At 45.0% G+C, this 17,248-nt stretch overlaps 1 protein-coding gene across 1 annotated transcript in view; it reads left to right on the forward strand.

Annotated features, from left to right (window-relative positions):
• Positions 1 to 402: 402 nt before the first annotated feature.
• LOC146352263 (uncharacterized) overlaps positions 403 to 17,248 on the forward strand; it is an 83,140-nt gene continuing 66,294 nt past the window's right edge. Inside the window, exon 1 of the mRNA XM_084829649.1 lies at positions 403 to 604. Coding sequence (XP_084685775.1) covers positions 403 to 604 — 202 coding nt within the window. The remainder of the gene's footprint in view (positions 605 to 17,248) is intronic.

Here is a 17,248-nt window from a genome sequence, read left to right on the forward strand (position 1 = left end):
ATTATTGCCTGCCATTTTTAATTATTTGTTTATTATTGGTGCTCCTTGGTCACAGAGAAGAAATCTTATTTTATGATATTTTTAAATGCAAGTTGTTAACCCTCTTGAGGACTCTATTGTGGAGCCTAAAGGTGGAATATAAATGATTGCATAAATAAAACAAAGGCACTATAGCCCAACGGTGGGAAACCTCAGGCCCAGAGACCAAATCTGGCCTTCCTAGAGTCCAACACCCCTTTCCCTTGACCCATCCCCTTTGCCCGAACCACCAGTCCTTTCAGCCCTATTCAGGCATTCACTTACTGGGGAGATCAAACATGCAAGGAGGGAGAGCTGTCCAGCCCAACCCCTCCCCTGTCACATTAATCTCCCTGTACTCCTGGAAGGCGATTGTCTGAAGAGATGAGCTTCCTGTATCCATGGAAGCTCTTCATGTGTTCCAGAACATGGTTTTCCAGCATTCTGGCTCACACCAAGAGCCTCCATGGAAAGAAGAGGCTTTCCTCTTCAGACAGTCACTCTTCAGGAGTAGAGGGCGATAAATGTGACAAGGGTGAAAGGCAAGGCTGGAACATTCTCCCTGCTCACGTGTTTGATCTACCCAGTAAGTGTACACCTGCATAGGGCTTTCTTCATTTTTGGGTGCAGTGTCCTGGACCATGTTTCCATGACAATGGAAGGAGAAGGGAGTAGCCCACCTGCATTTTTGTAGGAGACGCTTTTGGTCTGGGCAAGGCTCCATGAGGGTGTACATTGCACCATTCCAAGTGGCTTCACATAACTTACTTCTTGGTGGGGTGGTGGTTGGAGTAAACGTCATCTGAGTGGCAGGGGCTGCTCAACCAATAAGAGAGCCCCCCCCCCCGGCTCTGTAAGGAAGGTGAGAAGTAGTTACTTCCCCTTGTGCGCATTTGTACGACAAGTCTCCCAACGAGCCCCAAACCTCATTGAACACAATGGGTATTATTTCTGAGTAGACACATATATGCTTGTGCTGGGAAAGGGGGTGGGGAGAACACAGGGATGGGAAACCAGCCCCCTTTCTAACCAAACCAATACTGCACAGGAGTATCTCTATAACGAATCTGTGAATTAGTTACTTCCTAAGGCAATAAAGCAAACAATGGAAAATCCGAGCCTTGAGATGGTGCTCAGCCACAGTTAGGGAACTGGGCTTTAAACTGTGCCATTTCAGTCAAGGGGGATCTCTGTAAGTACTGATGTGGGCATTCAGAGGGCAAGCCTCATTCAGCACAATGGAAGTTACTTCTGAGGAGACACTAATGGGTTTGTTGTGGGAAAGAGAGCAGTAAACACGGAAACCAGCCCCATTTTAACTCACAGGATCTCTATTCAGGGGAGAAGCCTCATGGGAGTTACTTCTGAGTAGACACTAACTGGTTTGTGCAGGGACAGGAAACACAGAGGAAACACCCCTTGACTGCAGTCATGGTCAAAGGCACACCCCTGGGCAGGGCTAGCACACCCGAGGTCAATGCGGGGGTTGGGGCACACAGCAACTATACTGGGGAGAACCCGAATTGAGGAAAAGAAACGGACTTTGAGCAGTCTCAGGATATCTGGTTTTTCCCTGATAAGATCCGGGGCAGGATGGCCACAACATCATGTATCCCTAATGACCTCCACACGCAGCCAGTTCAGAGTAAATTGCTCATGGAAATGGGTCCCTGGTTTCCCAGCTTTTATGCTGTTTTTTCCCCATTCTAAAAAGGTGGAACTGCCTCCCCTAAGGCTTATTTATTGGCACTAAGCCCTTTAAGCTACAATATGCTGGTATTGTTTTGTATTTTGGCCCCTCCCCCTTTGGCTTTGGTCCCACGCCTTTTGGCTTCAGTCCCACCTACCACTAGAATGTGGCCCCCAAGAGCTTTTCCGAAATTGAATTCAGCTCTTGTACTGAAAGAGGTTCTGCACCCTTGCAATAGTCATAGCAGCTGAAACCATTCTGTGTGCCGTTAGAGCTATAATTCCCTGAATTCTACATATTCACCCACGCATATTGGATGACTATGAACATCAGCACATCAACTGAAACATGGCTAAGCCTGATCATGTGAATGTTTGCTGCAGCATACCAGCTTCTAGGATTGGAAATTTAGAAACAACTTGTGTGTTTATTTAGAAAGCTCTGAGAAATATGTTCTTTGAAAATCAAATTCTAAATAGTATTGTAGTCCTTTGTGATTTTCAGGATCATTTTGTTAAACAGATGGGCTGCAGGTTTAGATTTGTTTAGATTCTCTGCTGGTTCCAGCAGAAACCCAGAGAAATCCAACTCAACTGCATTAAAAGGCAGGGGGGGGGAGAGGGAGAGGGGGAAGAGAAAGAGATACAATCTCAGAAAACAAATTGCTAAAGAAATAGAGTTCATTTTCATGCTTTGGTGGGGTTATTTATTACAAATGGTAAAACTTGTTCCATACAGTTAAGCAGAATGAAAATTACTGGGGCAGTATTATTTCAAAATATGGTCGTTTTCCTCATGTGCTTTTTACTGTTAAAATGAACTTCTGATGTGACACCATTCAGCACTGGAGGAAAAAAAATTCTCTTAACATTTTCGTTTTTATGCTCATCTGTACTTTACTGAATTAGATTCTTAGAGTTTGAGAAGCAAAACAGCCAAATCTCACACTATCTAAATCACCAAAGCTCCTTATACTGCAACCAATAAGTTTGTTTTTACATGTTTGTTCAAACATATAAGGTAGCAATAAAGATGATTTTCCCCATTCCAAATCTTGCTTCTTTGCATAGATTTTATCTGCCAGTGTCCTTTGACCTTGATTCGTTCATAATGTACCATTTTCAGGGGACAGTCAGTGGCCATTTACACCAATGTAATCTCATTAAAGGCAAACCGATTACTACATTTGTGTTAAGGACTCAGAGAGCCATTAAACATTTGGGTTCAGTTGCAGTTCACATTCAGCAGCAAGCCTTTACTCTCTGGTTCAGTTCCAGTTCAGACACTAATTGTAAAAAATAAAATAAAAATGGTTTAGTAGTTACTTGAAACCAGTCTTGAACTAATTCTGATACAGTTGAGACAGATTAAATATCATCGGCCTTTTTTTTCAGAACTCCAGTTCTTCACACTATGGGCCCAAACAGGCATGACTTTAAATGTGTGTCCGGCAGCTGTCTTTTCCCCCCATTTTTACTCTACAGCCTGTGGGTGAGGGGTTTAGACAAGTTATCATCAAAAGCATGAGTCCCTGCGCTAATATAAGTCTTATTTCATGGGCAACTGCATTGTAATTAGAATATATTAAGATTAACCAAGCACATTAAGCCAAGCAAGAGTAAAGATGTATAGCACATCTGTCCTCAAATATCCACCATGGCCAACACATTCCCAGTAGAAAGTTTTAGGAAATTAGGGCTGCTATCACTTACTAGGGTGTATGTCACCTCATTACCAGTGGGACTTACTTCTGAACAAACATGGTCCTTGTAAGTCAAATAAGGTGTCATGTGAAAGAAAAAAAAGAGCTAACAGAGAGAAAGGAACTGACCATGAGTAGCAGTAAATGTGCTAGAGAAGCTACACCTAAGAAAGTGAAATCACAATTCAACCTTCCTTTTGCACAAATTGTTACCAGGGTGCTCCATCCAACCCCCTTTGATTATGTCAACCATACTTTATGAAGGAGCTCCATGGACAATACTTTAATAACAAATAGCTACATAGTAAATATTTGCAGCTGCAACTATGGAAGTCTTTATTTTTATTTATTTATTTAGGGAGTAAAGCTATGGCTGCTAGTCAGCAGCTAGCCATACGATACGATACGATACGTTGGTTTCCAGGAACCAGCCTCAGATCCTGCACACTGAGGTCAGTTCCCAGAGAACCGACCTCCCCCACCCCCCTTCACTGCCTCACAAGCAGCATGAAAGGGCAATGGACTCCAGGCTTGGAAGAGGAGCACAGAGCAGTGAAAATGGGGCATTCTGGGGGCATTCTAGCGTGGGGAGGGCAGAAATGCCGGTATAACACATCCTATGTGTCATATGGCAGCCGCTACCCCACTCTGCCTTCCCACAGTTAGATAGCCAAAACTGGATGTCTAGCCACAAATTCAGGGTGGCTGAAGCACGGAGGGGATGATCCCCTTGGCGCTTCTCTTGCCCTGCATTGGATAGGTGGTCACCTCTGAGTTCGGAGGTGGTTGCCTATCCCATAGGATTTCACCCTTAAAAAATGAAACTGATGTTACCTTTTGGAGAAGGAAATGGCAACCCACTCCAGTATTCTTGCCAAGAAAACCCCATGGAACGTATCACAAGGCTAAAAGATATGACGCCGGAAGATGAGCCCCTCAGGTTGGAAGGTGTCCAATATACTACTGGGGAAGAGCAGAGGGAATTTCCAAGTAGCACCGAAAGAGTGAAGCAGCTGGGCCAAAGCCGAAAGGACACTCAGCTGTGGATGTGACTGGTGGTGAAAAGAAAATCCTATGCTGTAAAGAACAATATTGTTCAGGAACCTGGAATGTAAGATCAATGAATCAAGGTAAGCTGGAGGTGGTCAAACATGAGATGGTAAGACTGAACATCAACATCTTGGGAATCAGCGAACTCAAATGGCCAAGCATGTGTGAATTTAATTCAGGTGACCATTATATCTACTACTGTGGGCAAGAATCGCTTAGAAGAAATGGAGTAGCACTCATAGTCAATAAAAGGGTGGGAAAAGCAGTACTGGGGTACAATCTCAAAAATGATAGAATGCTCTCAGTACGAATCCAGCGTAAACCATTCCACATCACAGTAATTCAAGTCTATGCCCCAACCACTGATGCCGAAGAAGCTGAGGTTGATCGGTTCTATGAAGACCTACACCTTCTAGAACTAACACCAAAAAAAGATGTCCTTTTCATCATAGGGGATTGGAATGCTAAAGTAGGAAGTCAAGAAATAACTGGGATAACAGGGAAGCATGGCCTTGGTGTACATAGGGATGTCAGAGAATTCTGCAACGGATCTCAGTGAGGCCAAATGCCAGTGCATTCGGCCCCCTGCAATCCATCACGGAACAAAGCCCCCACCCCCCCAACCCACGAAAGGCATGCGAAACGGAGCACTTACCTGATCCCGTCCGTGCTGCTTTGCAAATGGTGGCTGTCCTGCAGCCACCATTCACTTCTTCCTCTTCAAGCTGTGATAGGCTACATAAAATTTGCGTCCCTGCGGAGGCCATGATAGGCTAGATAAGTATTTACGTAGCCTATCAGGGCAGGGGGTGGGAAACCCCAGCATACACAAATGGCGGCAGCTACCGCCATTTGCATACACTGAGGTTTTTTCCCCCCTGCTATGTAAGGCTATGTAAATATTTAAGTATTTACGTAGCCTATCATGGCAGGGGAAACATTTTTTTTTCTCCCTGCCGTGATAGGCTACGTAAGTATTTACATAGCTTATCACCGCTCAATACAGGGACGTAAATGGCAGCAGCTATGACAGCTGCCATTTGCGTCCCTGCAGGGCTGCCCAGCGGCCGGATGTCCGGCTGCCGGTGGCCGGAGCCGGCCAGCGGCTCTGCGGCTTGGCCGCAGAGTAGAGCTTGCCGGGCAGGATTCTGGGGGGAGGGATGGAGCACCTCCCCCCCGTCGAGGATTCCAGGGGGAGGGATGGAGCGCCTCCCCCCCACCGCGGATGCCCCTCAGCGGAGCAAGGTAAGGGATTCGTACATCCCTAGGTGTACAAAATGAAGCAGGAAAGGCTAATAGAGTTTTGCCAAGAGAACATGCTGATCATAGCAAACACTCTTTTCCAACAGCACAAGAGGCCACTCTACACATGGACACCACCAGGTGGTCAATATTGAAATCAGATTGATTATGTACTTTGCAGCCAAAGATGGAGAAGCTCTATACAGTCAGTAAAAACAAGACCTGGAGCTGACTGTGGATCAGATCATGAGCTTCTTATTGCAAAATTTCAGCTTCAATTGAAGAACGTAGGGAAAACCACTAAACCATTCAGGTATGACCTCAATCATATCCCTTATGAATATACAGTGGAGGTGAGGAATAGATTTAAGGGATTAGACCTGATAGACAGAGTGCCTGAGAAACTATGGACGGAGGTCCATAACACTGTTCAGTAGGCAGCAACTCAATCCATCCCAAAGAAAAAGAAATGCAAGAAAGCAAAGTGGCTGTCTGATGAGGCTTTACAAGTAGCTGAGGAAAGAAGGGAAACAAAAAGCAAGGGAGAAAGGGGAAGATATATCCAACAGAATGCAGAGTTCCAGAGAATAGCAAGGAGAGACAAGAAGGCCTTCGAGGAAAACAACAGAATGGGAAAGACCAGAGATCTCTTCAAGAAAATTGGAGATCTCAAGGGAACGTTTTGTGCAAAGACGGGCATGATAAAGGACAAAGAAGGCAGGGACCTAACAGAAGCAGATGAGATTAAGAAGAGGTGGAAAGAATACACAGAAGAACGATACAGGAAAGATCTTAATGTCCTGATAGCCACAATAGTGCAGTCACTGAACTTGAGCCGGACATCCTAGAGTGTGAAGTCAAGTGGGCCTTAGGAAGCATTACTAACAACAAAGCTAGCAGAGATGACAGTATTCCAGCTGAGCTATTTAAAATCCTAAAAGATGATGCTGTTAAAATGCTGCACTCAATATGCCAATAAATTTGGAACACTCAACAGTGTCCACAAGACTGGAAAAGGTCAGTTTACATTCCAATTCCAAAGAAGGGCAACGCCAAAGAGTGTTCAAACTACTGTACAATTGTGCTCATTTCACATGCCAGCAAGGTTATGCTCAAAATCCTGCAAGCTAGGCTAGCAGTATGTGAACCGAGAACTACTGGAAGTACAAGCTGGCTTCCGAAGTGGCAGAGGAACTAGAGATCAAATCGCCAACATTCACTGGATCATGGAGAAAGCAAGAGAATTCCAGAAAAACATCTATTTCTGCTTTATTGACTATGCTAAAGCCTTTGATTGTGTGGATCATGACAAACCGTGACAAATTCTTAAAGAGATGGGAGTATCAGACCACCTTACCTGTCTCCTGAGAAACCTGTACGAGGGTCAAGAAACAACAGTAAGAACCGGACGTGGAACAACCGATTGGTTCAAAATTGGGAAAGGAGTATGACAACGCTGCATATTGTAGCCCTGCTTATTTAACTTATATGCAGAGTACATCATGAGAAATGCTGGGTTGGATGAATCACAGGTTGGAATTAAGATTGCTGGGAGAATTATCAACAACCTCAGATATGCAGACGATACCACCCTAATGGCAGAAAGTGAAGAAGATCTCAAAAGCCTCTTGTTGAGGGTGAAAGTGGAGAGTGCAAAAGCTGGTTTGAAACTCCACATTAAAAAAACGAAGATCATGGCATCTGGCCCCATCACTTCCTGGCATATAGAAGGGGAAGAAATGGAAGCAGTGACAGATTTTATCTTCTTGGGCTCCAAGATCACTACAGATGGTGACTGTAGCCATGAAATTAAAAGGCACTTGCTCCTTAGGAGGAAAGCTATGGCAAACCTAGACAGCATAGTCAGAAGCAGAGACATCACCTTGCTGACAAAGGCCTGTATAATCAAAGCTATGATTTTCCCATTAGTAATGTATGGCTGTGAGAGCTGGACTATAAGGAAGGCTGAGCGCTGAAGAATTGATGCTTTCAAACTGTGGTGCTGGAGAAGACTCTTACAAGTCCCCTGGACTGCAAGGAGGTCAAATCAGTCCATCCTAAAGGAAATCAACCCTGACTGCTCCTTGGAAGGACAGATACTGAAGCTGAAGCTGAAATATTTTGGCCACCTAATGCAAAGAGAAAAGTCACTGGAAAAGACCCTGATGCTGGGAAAGATTGAAGGCAAAAGGAGAAGGGGACGGCAGAGGATGAGATGGCTAGATAGCATCGCCGATGCAATGAATAGGATCTTGAGCACAGTCCGGGAGAGAGCACAGGACAGGAAGGCCTGGCGTGCTATGGTCTATGGGGTCATGAAGATTCGTACATGACTTAACAATTGAACAACAACAACAACAATGTTACCTTTAGCTAGCTTTGGGTTAATACTCGGGATGGGGGAGAAATCCATTTGGTTTGCATTTCAACCCAATATACGAACTGAAATTCAGTTATCCTTTGAAACTCACACTTCTCTGAATTTTGCAATGGAGTTCAAAAGATTCCATACAAAAATGTGCATATTAGGGGAAAGTCCTCACAAATGCATATATTAGTGTAATAATGTTCCAAAATGCATTAGATTAGGAATTTTGCTTGAACAGGTTGTTTACAGGCAAACTGTGTACAGAAATGCATGTATTAGGAAAAAGGGCACATAAAAATGCTTATGAATTTTCATGCACACATTAAAAAATATTTCTCAGTGTTTGGGATGAACTAAACTTAAGATGGGAAAAATGAGAAATGGAGATAAAATTGACAGATTTGACCATCCCTAGTTAAATGTCCTTCAGCAAAGGAGATCGTTACCTTGTCGTGGTGCTGGAGCTTGAGCACCTCAATGACGTCATGAGCTAAACCGTGAAGGGACACCCAAGACGGGAATGTCATGGCAGAGAGGTCAGACTAAATACGATTCCTGGGGAAGGAAATAGCAACCCACCCCAGTATTCTTGCCATGAAAACTAAATGGATCAGTACAACCAGAGATATGTCGGTATACCATCGGAAGGTGGGACTCCCAGGTTTGAAGATGGCCAAAATGCTACTGGGGAGGAACAGAGGATAAGTTCAACTAGCCCCAGATGTGATGACGCAGCTAGCTCAAAGCCGAAAGGATGGCTAGCAGCCGATGGTGCTGGTAGTGAACAATGAATCCGATGTTCTAAAGATCAGCACACCATAGGAACCTGGAATGTAAGATTTATGAGCCAGGGCAAATTGGATGTGGTTATTGGGAAGATGTCAAGATTAAAGATAGACATTTTGGGTGTCAGTGAACTGAAATGGACTGGAATGGGGCACTTCACATCAAATGACCACCAGATCTACTACTGTGGAAAAGAGGACCACAAAAGAAATGGAGTAGCCTTCATAATTAATAATAAAGTGGCTAAAGCAGTGCTTGGATACAATCCAAAAAATGACAGAATGATCTCAATTCGAATTCAGGGTAAGCCATTTAACATCACAGTGATCCAAATATATGCCCCAACCACAGATACTGAAGAAGGAGAAGAAGGTCAGTTCTATGAGGATCTGCAGCACCTACTGGATAGTGCGCCAAACAAAGATGTTATTTTCATTACAGGAGACTGGAATGCTAAGGTGGGTAGTCAAACGACACCTGGAATTACAGGCAAGCATGGTCTGGAACAAACACTCTCTTCCAACTAGGGATGGCGGAGAATTTCTCCCCGAAACTTCGGGGGGCCGAGCGCCAACGTGTTCAGCCCCCCGAACAAGTTTCGGGGAGAAATCCTCCGCCCCCCCGCCCCCCGCCCCCCCCCCGGGACGGGACTTACCTTCCCTGAATGTCCCTCCCGGCGGCGGGTCCGGCTGGCGGTTCGTCCGGTGTTCGAGCGGGGCGGGAGCGGCAGCCGGTCTTTCGACCGGCTGCCGCCCCCGCCATTGCAATGAAAGAAAAAAAAAAAAGTCCCCTGATAGGCTACGTGACGATTCACGTAGCCTATCACGGCAAGATTTGCAAAGTCAGCCGTGATAGGCTACGTGAATCGTCACGTAGCCTATCACGGGTGACTTTAAAAAAAAAAAAAAGTGTGTACGGATAATGGCGGCCCCCATAGGGAGCCGCCATTTGCGTTCCTTAGTTGGTCGCTGTAGTCTACGTCAATGTTTACATAGACTACGGCGAAAATAAGGGCAACGCTATTTGTGTTGCCCTTATTTTCGCCGTAGTCTACGTAAACATTGACGTAGACTACAGCAACTAAATAAGGAACGCGAATGGCGGCTCCCTATGGGGGCCGCCATTCGCGTACGCGCTTTTTTTTTTTTTAAGTCACCCGTGATAGGCTACGTGACGATTCACGTAGCCTATCACGGCTGACTTTCCAGATCTAGCCGTGATAGGCTACGTGAATCGTCACGTAGCCTATCAGGGGACTTTTTTTTTTTTTTACTTTCGTGTTCGCGGCCGGGCGAGGCGGGAAGCCTCCTCCCCGGCCTGAATTTCGGCCGGGCGAGGCGGGAAGCCTCCCCCCCCGGCCTGAACTTCACGGGGGGAGCAGCGAAGCGCTCCCCCCCACCGCGAAAAAGCTGCGAGAAAAGGTAAGTGACTTTCGTTCACCCCTACTTCCAACAACCTAAGACTCGAGACGACTTTATACATGGACTTCACCAGACGGTCAACACTGAAATCAGATTGACTACATCCTTTGTAGCCAAAGGTGGCAGACATCTATGCAGCTGGTAAAAACAAGACCTGGAGCTGATTCTAGTTCAGATCACAAACTTCTTATTGCACAATTTAGAATCAGACTAAAGAGAATAGGGAAGATTCACAGATCAGTTAGATATGAGCTCACTAATATTCCTAATGAATATGTAGCAGAGGTGAAGAATAGATTTAAGGGATTAGATTTAGTAGATAGGGTCCCGGAAGAACTATGGACAGAAGTTCGCAACATGGTTCAGGAGGCAGCAACAAAACCCGTCCCAAAGAAAAAGAAAACCAGGAAGGCAAGATGGCAGTCTGCTGAGACACTGGAAGCAGCCCAAGAAAGAAGGAAAGCAAAAGGCAACAGTGATAGGGGGAGATATGCCCAATTAAATGCAAAATTCCAGAGCTTAGCCAGAAGAGATAAGGCATTATTTTTAAACAAGCAATGCGTGGAAGTGGAAGAAGATAATAGAATAGGAAGGACAAGAGACCTCTTCCAGAAAATTAGAAACATCGGAGGTAAATTCCAGGCAAAAATGGGTATGATCCAAAACAAAGATGGCAAGGACCTAACAGAAGCAGAAGAGATCAAGAAAAGGTGGCAAGAATATATGGAAGATCTGTATAGGAAGGATAATAATATCGGGGATAGATTTGACGGTGTGGTCAGTGAGCTAGAGCCAGACATCCTGAAGAGTGAGGTTGAATGGGCCTTAAGAAGCATTGCTAATAACAAGGCAGCAGGAGATGATGGTATCCCAACTGAACTGTTCAAAATCTTGCAAGGTGATGCTATCAAGGTGATGCATGCCATATGCCAGCAAATTTGGAAAACACAAGAATGGCCAACAGATTGGAAAAGATCAACTTATATCCCCATAACAAAAAAGGGAAGCAGCAAAGAATGTTCAAACTATCGGACAGTGGCACTTATTTCACATGCCAGTAAGGTAATGCTCAAGATCTTGCAAGGTAGACTCCAGCAATTCATGGAACGAGAATTGCCAGATGTACAAGCTGGGTTTCGAAAAGGCAGAGGAACTAGAGACCAAATTGCCAATATCCGCTGGATAATGGAGAAAGCCAGGGAGTTTCAGAAAAACATCTATTTCTGTTTTATTGACTATTCTAAAGCCTTTGACTGTGTGGATCATCACAAATTGTGGCAAGTTCTTGGTGGGATGGGGATACCAAGTCATCTTGTCTGCCTTCTGAGGAATCTGTATAACGACCAAGTAGCAACAGCAAGAACAGACCACGGAACAACAGACTGGAGTACGGCAGGGTAGTATACTCTCACCCTACCTATTCAACATGTACGCAGAACACATCATGCGATGTGCTGGGCTTGATGAAGCCAAGGCTGGAGTTAAAATTGCTGGAAGAAACATTAACAATCTCAGATATGCAGATGATACCACTTTGATGGCTGAAAGCGAGGACGAGCTGAGGAACCTGATGATGAAGGTGAAAGAAGAAAGTGCAAAAGCTGGGTTGCAGTTAAACCTCAAAAAAACAACAACCAAGATTATGGCAACCAGCTTGATTGATAACTGGCAAATAGAGGGAGAAAACGTGGAGGCAGTGACAGACTTTGTCTTTCAAGGTGCAAAGATTACTTCAGACGCTGACTGCAGCCAGGAAATCAGAAGACATTTACTTCTTGGGAGGACAGCAATGACAAATCTTGATAAAATAGTGAAGAGCAGAGACATCACACTGACAACAAAGGTCTGCATAGTTAAAGCAATGGTATTCCCCGTAGTAACCTATGGCTGCGAGAGCTGGACCATAAGGAAGGCTGAGCGAAGGAAGATAGATGCATTTGAACTGTGGTGCTGGAGGAAAATTCTGAGAGTGCCTTGAACTGCAAGAAAATCAACCCAGTCCATACTCCAGGAAATAAAGCCAGACTGCTCACCTGAGGGAATGATCTTAAAGGCAAAACTGAAGTACTTTGGCCACATCATGAGAAGACAGGGTACCCTGGAGAAGATGCTGATGCTAGGGAAAGTGGAAGGCAAAAGGAAGAGGGGCCGACCAAGGGCAAGATGGATGGATGATATTCTGGAGGTGACGGACTTGACCTTGGGGGAGCTGGGGGTGGCGACTGCTGACAGGAAGCTCTGGCATGGGCTGGTCCATGAAGTCACGAAGAGTTGGAAGTGACTGACCGAATAAACAACAACAAAATTAAATGTAAGGGAAAAACTGGAGGCTAAAATTTCAGGGTTCCTGGTATTGATATCTAGGCACACTTATTTTAAACAGCCTCAGCTTCGCCCTGGTGTTGTAGGCGAGGTTCCTTTGGGAACCAAGATAGAGTGTTCACTTTAACTCAGATTTACTTAAATTTTACAAATAAGGACTAGAACAATGACATAAGTGAAATGCCTTTGTTAAAGAAAAATAAAGAAAAATAAAGTTTAACAAGCACACAAACCTTCCACTCAACAACAAAACTAAGATAAGGCATACTCACACATCCTTCAGCTTTTTGCCTAGCACTCATGGTTGTACTTTACCAGCAAGGGGATCCTCCTTTTTCTGGCAAAGATTTGGAACTTTCATTAAAATGCAGGACAGTCCTATTGGAGGTCCTGTCACCAAGAGAAAGACACCCCTATCTCATTATGCATGGACTTAAATAAACTTGGTGACCTCCTTCTTATTACATATTCTATAATCTTTACATCTGTTGGTCCACATCACATTATAGGTCTTCCTGTTCTCATAAAATCCATCCTTCTGTCCCCCATATCACCTCCTTCCTTAACCTAAGGTGTTGACTACAAAATAGGCCTTAATTCTCCTTTTATGTGGTCAACGGTGCCTTTTTTCTTTCCTTTCTCTCTAGGCAGTGGAATCTGAAATCACAACGTGTTCTTATCTGTGATCCCTTATTTTTTACCCAGTTTCCTTATAAGGAAGAGACAATGGATAAACTTCCAACTGACAAAAAAATCCCGTATAAGTTTACATATGGCATCTAACAAGCTTCTAATGCAATAAATCTTGCTCCCTTACTTAGCCCGTTATGCATTATAGCATTATCTCCCCTATAAGCACCATCTTTTACCCCTTAAACTATGAACTCCTTATATCCCATATTGTACCCAAATGTAAATTGCCAGCCCCAAGAAAAAAATCTTACAACTACTCATTGGAGATCATAGTATATAGGGTCATCATTTTCTGTGGTTGACAGAATTAATGCAGTGAATGTTGAACAACCTCCATTCCTCTGTAACATAATAAGTAACTACTATTTCCATTCGAAATCAGCTCAATACAACTCTGGTGTAAGAAACTGCCCCGAACTAAAGGAAAGTAATCAATGTGCAAATAGTAATTTTAAATAACATTGTTTGATTTAGGGTGGTGTTTTAGTTATATTTGTAGCTGAGCAACTGACTCAAGTTGAATGGTCCAAATGCATGTCCAGCTTACCAGCAACATATTTTTGTGCCTGTAGCCCAAGGTGGCTATTTGCTTTATTGTTATAAAGGAAGACTGCACAGCATTTCATGTGTCTTTGGAATATACAATAGCATCTAACTTGAATTATATGATTAATTTCATAAACAATACCAGGTTTCCATTAATGTATAACATTGCAGGGTCCCCCACGTTATGTAGTGTCATGAATGGTGAAAGATGCCAGTTGAATCAATTTGAGGCTCAAGTGGAAGAGAAATCTGGGTTTCATCAGCCTTCCAATGAAAGCTCATCTAATTTTTTGAAGGTCATGCCCAGTGGCAACATGAATATTGTACAGAGTAAACAGGCCACAGGATGTAGAGAAGTCTCCTGCTGACATACAATGGTATCTGTTTGTTGGATTAAAGTAGAACCAGTGTAATTAGTACTGCTCATTTGGTACTTAAATTGTTCCTGGCACAAGCTAGCTGATGTGATGATGTCACATCATTCAAAACATGAACATAAAACCTTGAAATTATAAGAAAATAGTTACTAGGTCAGACAGACTAGGAATCCAATAGCCTCCTCTTCAACAGTAGCCAGTTTGGGGTGCTTTGGGAAAACTACTTATTCACTCCCTATCATTTCCAGCTTCTGTTCGCAAACCAGCTAAAAGTGGGCTAGATGAAACAATTATTATGGGGATCCACAGTTGGCTACAGCATTGGACTCAAAGAGTGCGTATTAACTGGATCTTCTCAGATTGGGGAGAGGTAACAAGCGGGATACCTCAGGGCTCAGTCCTGGGCCTAGTGCTCTTCCACATTTTTATTAATGACTTAGATGAGGAGTGGCAGGGAATGCTTATCAGATTTGCAGATGACACAAAATTGGGCGGGAATAGCTAATACCCTGGAAGACAGAAACAAAATTCAAAGTGATCTTGATAGGCTGGAGCACTGGGCAGAAAACAACAAAATGGCATTTAACAGGGATAAATGCCAAGTTCTGCACTTAGGAAAAAGAAACCAAAGGCACATTACAAGATGGGGGAGACTTGGTTCAACAATACTGCAAGTGGAAAGGATCTTGTGATCGTTGTTGATCACACGCTGAATATGAGCCAACAATGTGATTTAGCTGCAAAAAAGGCAAGTGCTATTTTGGGCTGCATTAATAGAAGCATAGCTTCCAAATCCTGGGAAGTACTAGTTCCCCTCTACTCAGCACTGGTGAGGCCTAATCTTGAGTACTGTGTCCAGTTCTCTCAACCACACTTTAAGAAGGATACAGACAAACTGGAAAAGGTTTGGAGGAGGGCAATGAAGATGATCAGGGGACTGGAAACAAAACCCTATGAGGAGAGACTGAAAGAACTGGGCATGTTGAGCCTTGAGAAGAGAAGACTGAGGGGAGATATGATAGCGCTCTTCAACTACTTGAAAGGTTGTCACAGAGAGGAAGGCCAGGAACTCTTCTCGATCATCCCAGAGTACAGGACACGGAATAATGGGCTCAAGTGACAGGAAGCCAGATTCCAGCTGAACATCAGGAAAATATTCCTGACCGTTAGAGCAATACAACAATGGATGAAGCTGGACAGCCATCTGTCAGGGATGCTTTGACTTAGATTCCTGCATGGAGGAGGGGGTTGGACTTGATGGTCTAATAGGCCCCTTCCAACCCTACTATTCTATGATTCTAATGCTACAGGTTTGTGTAGTCCTGAGCCAAAAATTCTCCCCACTGAGAACTTTTGTGTCACACTATGTGCCACTGGGGATGGGGTGAAAGGGCTCTGGCAGCTCTAGAAAGTTTGGAGATCTGGCATAATTTTGAGGGGCAAAACTAGGGATGTACGAAAGTCACTTACCTTTTCATGGATGTGATTTGCGGTGGGGGGCTGGCGCTCCGTCCCTCCCCCTGGAATCCTCAATGGATTACCTGGCTGCAGCTCTGGCTGTGGCTTCGGCAGTGGCAGTGGCAGTGGTGGTGGTGGCTCTGGCTGCTGCCAGGCTGCTGTGGACACAAATGATGTCCTGAGTAGGGGAAACCATTTGCGTCCCTATGGTAGCCCGTGATAGGCTACGTAAATATTTACGTAGCCTATCACAGAGAAAACGGGAAAGCAAATGGCATAGGGGACGCCATTTGCGTCCCTGCTTTAGCTTATCACGGGCTACCATAGGGACGCAAATGGAGTCCGCTATTCAGGACACCATTTGCGTCCGCAGCAGCCCAGCAGCAGCTGGAGACCCCGCTGCGGGTTGGCCCGGCTCGCGACTCTGCAGCCTGGCTGTGGAGCAGAGCCAGCCGGTCAGTATTCCGGGGGGAGGAACGGATCACCTCCCTCCCCGTCGAGGATTTCAGGGGGAGGGGAGGGATGTCAGAGAATTCCGCCACGGATCTCGGTCAGGCCGAATGCCAGTGCATTTGCCCCCCCGAAATCCATGGCAGAATGGCCTGCCCCCCCACCCCCCCATGGATCCTCCCCAGGACAAGACTTACCTGGGGTGGATATTCCGGGCAGTGGTGGCTCCGGCAGCGGCTTCAGCGGCAGCGGTGGTGGCTGGTCTTCCGACTGGCTGCCGCTGTTGCCATTTGCACTCTGGTCGTTTTTTGTTTTTTGTTTTACAGACACGTGATAGGCTACATAAAGACTATGTAGGCTACGTAGCCTATCACGTCCCGGTTAAAAAAAAACAAACACGTACGCAAATGGCGGCGGCTACGGCCGCCACCATTTGTGTTCCTTATTTTTCGCTGTCTTAGTCTACGTAAATATTTATGTAGACTATTATGGCGAAAATAAAGGGGAATGCAAATAGCGTAGTGGGCACTATTTGCATCCCTTTTTGATTCACCGTTTTAGCCTACGTAAATATTTACGCTATTTGCGTTCCCCTTTATTTTCACCGTAATACTCTATGTAAATATTTACGTAGACTAAGTCGGTGAAAAGTAAGGAACGCAAATGGCGGTGGCCATAGCTGCCGCCATTTGCGTACGCCTTTTTGTTTTGTTTTTTTACCCAGCAGCCAGTCCGTGACCGGAAATGCGGAGAAATCTGGAGCAGAGCCGGCTGTCGAGGATTCTGGGGGGGGGGAGGACCGGATAGCCTCCCCCCCCGCCGAGGATTCCAGGGGGCGGGAACGGAGTGCCTCCCCCTCTCCAGCAGACATCGCCACCGGAACAAGGTAAGGGATTCGTACATCCCAAGGGGAGGGATGGAGCTCCTCCCCCCCACCGTGGATGTCCCTGGACAAAACCAGGTAAGTGTTTTGTACAACCCTAGCAGGGACACACATGTTGGCCACCGTAGCCACCGCCATTTGCGTCCCTGTTTTTTTCCGTGATAGGCTATGTAAATATTTACGTAGCCTATCACGGCTAAAAAAGGGAACTCAAATGGCGGCCACCATAGCAGCCTCCATTT

Source organism: Heloderma suspectum, chromosome 2 (assembly GCF_057233095.1).
Source record: "Heloderma suspectum isolate Gila_16-S chromosome 2, 16-S_ref, whole genome shotgun sequence".
NCBI lineage: Eukaryota > Metazoa > Chordata > Lepidosauria > Squamata > Helodermatidae > Heloderma > Heloderma suspectum.